Source organism: Clupea harengus, chromosome 7 (assembly GCF_900700415.2).
Source record: "Clupea harengus chromosome 7, Ch_v2.0.2, whole genome shotgun sequence".
Taxonomy (NCBI): Eukaryota; Metazoa; Chordata; class Actinopteri; order Clupeiformes; family Clupeidae; genus Clupea; species Clupea harengus.
In genome coordinates this window covers 30,498,993-30,508,992 of record NC_045158.1, presented here as the reverse complement: position 1 = coordinate 30,508,992, position 10,000 = coordinate 30,498,993, and the positions used below count along the sequence as shown (strand labels likewise).

General features: G+C 43.5%; 2 protein-coding genes across 2 annotated transcripts in view; both read right to left on the bottom strand.

The window, feature by feature from the left end:
- LOC116221183 (tripartite motif-containing protein 16-like) overlaps positions 1-3,597 on the bottom strand; it is a 19,521-nt gene extending 15,924 nt beyond the window's left edge. Inside the window, exons 1-3 of the mRNA XM_031571123.1 lie at positions 2,841-3,597; positions 1,856-1,951; positions 1,403-1,636 (exon numbers count right to left, since the gene is read on the bottom strand). Coding sequence (XP_031426983.1) covers positions 1,403-1,636; positions 1,856-1,951; positions 2,841-3,428 — 918 coding nt within the window. The 5' untranslated portion in view covers positions 3,429-3,597. The remainder of the gene's footprint in view (positions 1-1,402; positions 1,637-1,855; positions 1,952-2,840) is intronic.
- Positions 3,598-9,743: 6,146 nt separating this feature from the next.
- The window catches only part of LOC116221184 (tripartite motif-containing protein 16-like), a 14,780-nt gene continuing 14,523 nt past the window's right edge, over positions 9,744-10,000 (bottom strand). The window contains exon 6 of the mRNA XM_031571124.2: positions 9,744-10,000. This exon is cut by the window's right edge and continues 530 nt beyond it. The gene's annotated coding sequence lies outside the window, so the exon portion shown is untranslated.

The following is a 10,000-nucleotide window of genomic DNA, read 5'->3' as shown; positions in this document are numbered from 1 at the left end:
CCAACGACGACGGCAGAGGCAACCATCACCCTGGACGACAGCATTCACCACCTCAACACAAAGAACACCAGAGGGACAATAATCTACTTTTTCCGATTGCGCATGATTCAAAATTGGACAGGGCTACGCCTACAAGGAAGACTGGCCTGCCTGCCGTGCGCTGATCACAGCGTATCTCATACTGCACTGCGGAACACTGCACTACATGACGACATACACAAGTTTATAATAAAAGCTCGTCTTCAGGTATTACCGACAAAAGCCAACTTAGCAACATGGTTCCCATCCAAGCATGAGCCGTTCTGTCTGTTCCACCACAACTAACAGAGGGAATCCATCGCGCATATCCTCAACGGCTGCCCTGCCTACAAAGGACTATATATCGCTAACACCAACTTCACAACCATCCATACCAACGAGTCAGTAAAAACATACTGGTTCTCCATTCCCCATGATCAGCGGAACGCAATGAAAACTGCCATTAAGCACATCCCAAATACACCAGACCTTGTGTCAATTGATGAAGAGAACAAAGCGATCACAATCATTGAAATTGGTTGCTCTTATGACGCTTACATGGACATCTGCTATGCATTAAAACTGTTAAAATGTGTGTGTGTGTGTGTGTGTGTGTGTGTGTGTGAGTGTGTGTGAGAGTGAGTGTGTGTGTGTGTGTGTGTGTGTGTGTGTGTGTGTGTGTGTGTGTGTGTGTGTGTGTGTGTGTGTGTGTGTGTGTGTGTGTGTGTGTGTGTGTGTGTGTGTGTGCACTGCTCTCTCAAGCTGACTAACTGCTAGTGGGGTTAGCCCATGTGGTGATTCCTTAAGTTGAAGTTTTTTAGTTGATGTTATGAATCCCAAATGAATTCAACACAAATGGTTGTCCAAATGCCACTGGTTTGCCTTGACCTACATGTGGCCTGACCAAAGAGGCCGAGTGGAAGGCACCTGTGCACCTCAAGTGCCTCCAAACAAACTGTGAGCCATGATGTCAGGGCAGATGTGCTTTTATCAATGAACCACAGGTAGTGACATCACTCAATCCCCGTCTGTCAGTAAGGGTTCTTGCTACCATGTGACCTGTCTTAACAGTTGCCATAATGATTTTGAGCAGTTTTCTGAAGAATGAAAATGTCTTCATCATGCTAAAATGTTTTGAGTGATAACTACAAAAAATGTCTTCACACACGGTAACTGCATGGGGTAAGCTATCTGTTCAAAGTGCTGTTGACTGTGTTATAATAAGAACAACAAGCTTCTTTCTGGAAACTTAGAGATCCTAGAAGAAAATTCAACAATACTAAAACAACCTAAATTGAATTAAAATTTCCACCTAGGAATATATTCAACATAAATCAGGGCCCTCAAATATTCTGTGCACTAACAATCCATCATCGACACTTACCTTGAGGAAATGGATGTCATCCTCTGTGTGTGAAAGCTGCTCCAGCTCAGCATCTCTCCTCTTCAGCTCAGCAATCTCCTTCTCCAGTCGCTTCAGGAGTCCTTCAGCCCGACTCACCTCAGCCTTCTCCTGATCTCTGATCAGCTCTTTCACCTCAGAGCGCCTTCTCTCAATGGAGCAGATCATCTCAGTGAAGATCCTCTCACTGTCCTCCACTGCTGTCTGTGCAGAGCTCTGTTAGGAGACACACAAAGAGGAGGGGGTCCATCTAAAGCAGCCCACTCACTCAGCTCCTCCACACAGCCTGGTACCCATAGTGTGGCTCAGAGGAGCTGGGAAGTGGCTCAGTATTACAGACTCCTGACTGGCTGACTGGAGGAGAGCCCTGATTGAGCCTGAAATGGCTCCTCCAGCAGCCAGCTGTTGTCCTCCTCTCCTCTGGTCAGTACTCACCTTGAGAGTCTCCACAGCCTTCCTCAGGTCCTGCAGCTCCTTCTCTCTCTCCTGGATTCTCTGCTGGATTTTACTCTGGGTCTCCCCCAAGTGTGTCTATGTTGAAGGAATACATCACATCCACAACAAACAGTTATGGTGGCATCATAATATTGTTATTAAGGAACAAGCTGTTTAAGCTACTGACCCTGACTGAGAGGAGATCTGTAGTGCTGAATAGCTTATTGGTGAGACGCCGTTTCATTGCAAGGTTTGAGAAAAACACAAAATAAGTTTTGTCTTTGCGGAGCAAAAAAGAGAGAACCAGGAGGAACACTGATTTACTGACTTTACATGCAATCAATCTTTATTTATTCATATTTATAGTTTCTCTTGTGGAGTTGATAAACTTACTGCAACTATACCCTCACTGAGTGACCTGTGACCTCTAGGCAGTTGATAACCATGTAATGTCATTCAGTCATAGTGTCAACCACTCAGGACCCTATAAAATGCCATTTCAGCCCCCTAATCACTGGGCTCATCTGAGAGGACTGGGCAGCAATATTGCAGGCAGAAACCATGATGTGCCCATTTTAATATAAATTACTGTTAAATAAGATAAATATTACAAAATGCCAACAAACATAACACATTAAATGGTAATTTAGGCTTTGTATGTGTATTTGTTATTTAGATACAGTTAATATGTGACAGGAGATTTTCTGTCTGATTTCAGTTTTTAAAATGATATAGCTCTTAAATGTAATTAGGCTATGTGTTTTCATTTCTGCATGAGAATACTGACAGTCTGAAGTTAACCATCTGGTTTTACAACTTCATTAGACAGGTGTGTTTTTATGTCATCGTTATTCTCTCTCTGCCTCACTCTATCATGGACCTAAAGATAGCCTGTCTATATATAGCCTGTCTTCCAGTTGGAAACCCAATAGCCATGTCCTACCACACGAGTCCAATCTATCACCAAGAGAACTCCTGTCCTTACCTGTTTCTCTCTCCTCCCTGCAGAGGCTGACACAGTGTCATGGCCTTTGTGTTCATCCACCAGACAGAGCAAACACACACAACTTAGATCCGTACGACAAAATATCTCCAGAGGCTTCTCATGTTGGATGCAGATCCTCTCCTGTAGCTGGCCTGTGGCATCAATCACCTTGTGTTTTCGTCCAGGATTAAGTTCATTGTGAGCTTTGTAGTGAGTTTCACAGTATGAAACCAGACATTCCAGGCAGGACTTCACAGCTTTGAGTTTTGTCCCAGTGCAGACGTCACACTCCACATTTCCAGGCCCAGCAGTACATGCAACAGGAGCAGCAGCTTGGATTCTAGTCTTCTTGATCTGTTCCACAAGTTCAGCAACAATATTATTTTTGTTTAAAACGGGTCTTGGGGTGAACGTCTGTCTGCACTGGGGGCAGCTGTAGACTCCCTTCTGATCTTCCTGATCCCAGCAGCCCTTAATGCAGCCTTTACAGTAACTGTGTCCACAATTAGTAGTCACTGGATCCCTAAGAAGATCCAAACAAGTCGGACATGTAAAAAGTTCGTAGTTATTTGGAGCCGCTTCTGCCATTCTTCGTTTGTGCTGTGTAACGCTTCACAGGTTTTCACGTAGTTTCGTTTCGCCTGAAATCGGTGCTTCCTGGTTGGGTGGGCGTGTTCGTCCAAACATCGTCATTGATGTCGTGTATTAGAACACTAGTGTAGTTCTCAAACTGATTAAGCAGACAACTGGAAGGGCATACGGAAGAACTTATGAAAAACCGGAGTATTATTGATTTGTAACACTGTAACTACAGCATAGCTATCCAGGACAGAGCGGAGCACTAAGAAGAGCGCTGTTGTGGCTTTATGCTCTATGTATAATTACTATTATAGTTATATACTATTCGTGGGTTATCTAAATCACTGTTAGATACAAATGCAAGGAGACGAGGATGCAGCACAAGTTAGAACCTTTACTGGCGGGTGAATCTCTCAACTGCCAGGCATGAACAAACTATCACAGAACTCCGTAGTAGTGACAGTCAAACACAATCGAGCACCGAGTGCTCGATCCAAAATACCACAAGCGCCATAGTGGCGATTCAGCCCTTATATACATTTCACAACAACCACTAGAGCAGGGGTTCTCAACCTTTTCTACTCCAAGGCCCACCTATTCGTATTTGTAACAGGGTGGGGCCCAACAGACACCCCGCTTATTTTAGCTCATCTATATTCCATTCGTTGTATTAAGCGAGTGTTATGTGTCACAAAGAACAACATCAGCACCTGCTACACTGTAAAAAATGTGCATAAAATTAACACTGAAATGCCGTAAAATCATGACATAAAAGAACTGTAAATAGAAATACAATAGAGTATTGCTTATTTCACAATTTTTTTTGGTAAAATACTAAACGAAATATAACTGGTAATTTTAAAGTAAGATTATGCATATTTCTCTGTAGAAATGACATATGGTTGTAATTTACACAAAGAAAAACTGTAATACAAGAAGCAATTCAATGCAGTTTAAATTACAACATGGTGGTGTTAAAATACTAAACGAAATACAACTGTTAATTTGCAGCTGAGTTGCCAGAACAATTCTGTAAAAAATACATCCACCTGTAAACCTCTTTACAGAGCAGCATGTCAATTTAACAAATCCCATTCAATTTCACTGAGAAATACCAAGCAAACAACATTATTTAACTGCTTAATTCTCATTATAACACTGTTATTCAACTGATTTTTCATTTACACAATTTCAGTGAAATCGAATGGAATTTGATGTACAATAGACAACAACTGGATGTATATTTTACTGAAATAATTGGTTTTATAGCATAATGGTCACGCAAAATCAGCATAAATCCAATGTTAAATTTACTGGTTCTGGATGTATTTTTTACAGGTTTGTTCTGGCAACCACAGCTGCCAGTTTTTTCCAGTAAAAACAACAGGATTTTTTTTACAGTGTAGCATAGCAGTGATGTAAATATAGCTAAAGTTCAATGTTGAATAAACAGGTTTAAAATGTTACATTTACTGAACAAACTTGTCCAATATAACATAACAGTGATGTAAATATTGCTCAAATCCAATGTTGAATATACAGGTTTAAAATGTTAAAATTACATCCTGCTCTATAAAGAGGTTTACAGGTGGATGTATTTTTTACAGGATTGTTCTGGCAACTCAGCTGCCAGTTTTTTCCCCGTAAAAACGATGGCAGTTTTTTTACAGTGTACACCTGCATCATCGAGTCCATCCTCACCTCCTCCATCACCATCTGGTACGCTGCTGCCACTGCCAATTACAAAGGCAGACTGCAGCGTATCATCCGTTCTGCTGAGAAGGTGATTGGCTGCAATCTGCCATCTCTACAGGACCTGTTCAGCTCTTTAGGACCCTGAGGCGGGCAGGTAAGATTGTGGCCGAACCCTCCCACCCGGGTCACAAACTCTTCGAGGTACTTCCCTCCGGCAGGAGGCTGCGGTCCATCAGGACCAAAACCTCACGCCACAAAACCAGCTTCTTCCCGGCTGCAGTTGGCCTTATTAACAAGGCCCGGGACCCCCACCTGACTTGGACTCTTATCCCACCCCCACACCTCAAGTCTGTGTTACATTAACACACATTACATTACATTGCACATTGCACATTGCACTCCTGTTTTGCATTTTGCATTTTACTTTCCACTTTACTTTTTTTTCTTTTATAATTATTTTTATTTGGTAAGAAGATAACAGAAAATATAAAAGGGTACCAATTGTCACAAATCATTTAAGGAAGCGTCCAGTTTTAAAAAAAAAAACATAATTTTCAGCTATCTTCTAATAATTCATGCTTCCCCTGCCATACAAAATAGGCGGCCCCATCTATCCCCACCCTTCAGTTCTACCTTATATCCCTCTCATCAAGCCCCCTACCCCACACCCTCCCCAACACACTCACCCCTTCCAGACCTTCCCCTCACCCTCCCCCCAATGCATGCAGTGCAGCAGCTATGTGGCTAACAGAGCTAGCGCTGACCAGTGAGCTTCACCTCCTTTTTCCTCTTTGCTTCCACATGAGGTAAGAATGAGGAACGTCCAGGTGGGCTGCCTGCCACATTAACCTCAAAGACTAATAGAACTCCATCATTAGCATATTTACAATTATCTAATGATTCAAAATGGTGAACTTCCCTAAATGGCTTCAGACTCATCCTACAATCCAAGCTCATCACTACTGATACATTGTTAAAATGTATGTAAATATATAAATATAGTTGATCCTACCAGGTCAATACCAGTAGACAGCAATGTAATGTAAATAACTCAGGAAATATGATCAATATGATGTTCTTCTCAAAACAAAGCACAAACTTTAGGACACTAAATGAGAGATTATGTCAAAAGCAATTCAATTCAAACAATTTGTTTACATACAGCTGCATTCGTGAACCCTGCCAATACCCGGGCTGCACACTGTTTAATTTAAATTTACAGGAAAGGAAATATATAAACTTCATTTAGTCACTGACTGGACCAGATATTCACACACACCACAGCAGCTGGTGTTGGGACATGCCCCGCAGTGCGAGAGCTTCCTGGTGTGCCTGGCTTTGGACCCTGTGTCCCTCTGGTACAAGTCTGTCTTGATGATCTGGCTTTGGACCCTGTGTTCCTCTGGTACAAGTCTGTCTTCATGATCTGGCTTTGGACCCTGTGTTCCTCTGGTACAAGTGTGTCTTGATGATCTGGCTTTGGACCCTGTGTCCCTCTGGTACAAGTCTGTCTTCATGATCTCCTTCTTCGTCCCCCTGGCTCTGATCCTTGTCTAATCGCTCCTCATCGTCTCTGAGCTCAGGCGCAGGCATCTGGATCGCCATGACAACATCAAGAGGTGGTGGTGGTGTTCGGTGTCTGCTTCCTGCCCAGCAACGTGGCCCAGGTGCTGATCTGGGTGAGGATTGGGTCGCAGAGGACGTGTGAATCCGTGGAGGTAATAAACATGGTCTTCTGCCCACGCTGACCCTCACCTTCCTCAACAGCATACTGGACCCTGTGCTCTACTACTTCTCCAGCCCCGCCTTCCAGCGGGTGTGCAGACAGCTGGTGAGACAGGAGTGAGGTCCCAGGCTGACAGACAGGAGTGAGGGGTCTGAACACAGAGGGGACGGTGGACACAGGGGAGGACGGGACTAAAGACAGCAGCTCCCAGGCTGACAGACAGGAGTGAGGGGTCTGAGGCTCCTGCTGCTTTCATATGAGACTGCTGATACCAACCCAACCACTCCACTCAACAGCCCAGCAGTACCATACAGATACACCCTCTCTACACAGCACCTGATTCAACCCAACCAATCCACTCCACTCAACAGCCCAGCAGTAGCATACAGATACACCCTCTCTACACAGCACCTGATTCAACCCAACCACTCCACTCAACAGCCCAGCAGTACCATACAGATACACCCTCTCGACACAGCACCTGATTCAACCCAACCACTCCACTCAACTCAACAGCCCAGCAGTACCATACAGATACACCCTCTCTACACAGCACCTGATTCAACCCAACCAATCCACTCCACTCAACAGCCCAGCAGTACCATACAGATACACCCTCTCGACACAGCACCTGATTCAACCCATTAAATCTCTCTGGATGATCAGGATATGACTGGACCTCATCTCTCTTCTCCACCCTCCTGTTCCCCTCACTCTACGTTTCCATTCAGGCGAATTATCGGCAGCCGGTATTTCGTCTAGGGGGCATTGTCAGAAAAATCAAGTTTCTCTGTTAAGTAGCAAGTTCGGTTGCAGTGCAGCGCTAATATAGCAGATTAGCTTGTGAAGTCATGAAAATATGATAGATGTTGCGGCTGTCACTCGTGCTCTCATTCATTTACTTATCCATTAAATGTATTCCTTTATACATTTGTGTTCTCTGATTCATTTATATCAGCCAGTTAAATCACGATATCACACATACCAGAGGCAAAACGCACCGATGAGGCTACAGGTTACAAACCAGCTAGCTTCTACATTGATCTTCAATTAAAGTGTTAGCAGCAAGCTAACAATAATGTTCGAGAGCTTCAGATAAGACCTACAATATTCTGTTTGCCCTGACAGTGTTCGTGTAGTATATAAACAACAAACCGAGTCGATGTAGACATATAAAAGTCGTGTGAACACCTGTATTCACCTTTATTCACATAAAATATTTCCCAGTAACAGAATCCCGAGACTCCGCCATCTTGCTTTGATTTTTTTGATTACTCCCGCCCATCTGCACAATTTCAGCTGTCAATTCTCACACACGTCAAACTGATTGGTTACCGCCTGGTCCGCATTTGCATAGAGTTAAAGGTTCGTCAACTTTGGAAGGGAGGCGTCGACGGTTCGTTGCGCGTCGGACGGGACTTCGTCTCCATTCATTCCCAATATCGTCCAAATGGAAACGTAGCATCAGACAGATGGAGGTTTCTGTTTGCTGTGTTTGGGTCCAGTGTGAAGTGACAGGAGTCCGATCGAGAAGACAATGGTTTCTGGGCTTGAGATAGAGCAGGTTTTTCATTGGATGATCATTTGAGTTCATTGAGTGTGTGGGTGTCGGTGTGTTTGTGTGTGATGACTCTTTGTTGTTGTTGTTGTTGTTGTTGCTGTCTGGCCATCGTCAGAAGTCCCAACCCAGTAGCACCAGGAATGTAACATGTTGTCCTGCGTACGACTGAGATTGTTACCTTGGAAGCCTGATAAAGTGCAGGACTGATGAATGACAACGAGAGGGAGAGTTGTGTGCACACACCTATGCACTTTGTATGACACCATATAAGAAATACTGAATCTGTTGAATTTCACTTATTTATTTATCCACCCACCAGAGATAAGAGTACATTAGGAAACATTTAATGCCAGTCTATAACTGAACTGAATATGTTTATTCACCATTTTGCACCAGAAACATTTTAAAACATACTGGTCTCATTATAATGATGTTAATCAAGAAATACAGAAACACATTTCATTGGGTATCAATTGTTGGATAATTACAGTCTCATTAAGATTCACTGTCATGGTACATAATATTGTGGTTGTCATATAAAACCAGATATCAGAACATGTATGCAATAACAGAGGGACTAAACACTTGGGAGAGTGAGGTTATGCAACACAGAGCTCATCAAAACCTTTCACACACAATGTCTTATTTCTGCTGTGGTGATACTGCATGTGTTACAGCAGAGGTCTAGAGGTACAGATATTGTAATAGCTGGGATCCAGAGATGGGGGAATGGCTTCAGTCGGTTGTTGTCCCCAAGATCAAAGATTCTCAGGCCCAGCTGCTAGATCCTTACGTGTGAGTGATGTGTGTGTGTGTGTGTGTGTGTGTGTGTGTGTGTGTGTGTGTGTGTGTGTGTGTGTGTGTGTGTGTGGATCCTTACGTGTGAGTGATGTGTTAAATGATGTGATGTGTGAGATGTATGTGCCAACAGCATCTAGACATGTCAGTCACAGCAGCTTCACTGATGCATCAGAATAATAAACCGTAAACCCAGGATAGAGTGTGTGAGTGAATGTGGTCTGGACTCTGTGCAGGAGGGTCATTGTGTCAGAGATGCTGTAGAAGGCCAGAGTTCCTGCCCTGTGATCCACATACACTCCTATTCTGGAGCTGGCCACTAGAGGGAGTTCAGTGTCTTTATTATTGTGCCAGAAAAAGGAGCCAGAGCTGTAGAGGTTCAGACTCCAGGACTGATCATTATATCCAAACACCAAATTAGTCTGTCTTTTGGTAGATGGCGTCATGGTTTGGGATGTTTAGTTAACAGGCCCAGTTATAGTGTGTAAGCTATCAAGAAAAACTGTAATCAGGGTAATCTAATACAAAAAAGGTAATTTTAACAAATTGCTTCTTTCTGTCTTTATTTGCATTGTATTCATCATGGGTTGTAAATTAATTCTAAGTTTGGCCTCAGATGTCGTCTGCAGAGCATCGTTTTCTTCCCAGACCCCCACCACACCAGTGCGGTACACCTGCCAATACGTGGGGTCACCCCAGCGCTCCACCCCAGAGTCACAACAGCTTCACTGCTGATCTAATGTCTAACCCTAAACCCAGGGTAGAGAGGCTGGGTGAATGTAGTCTGGATTCAGCATCTGT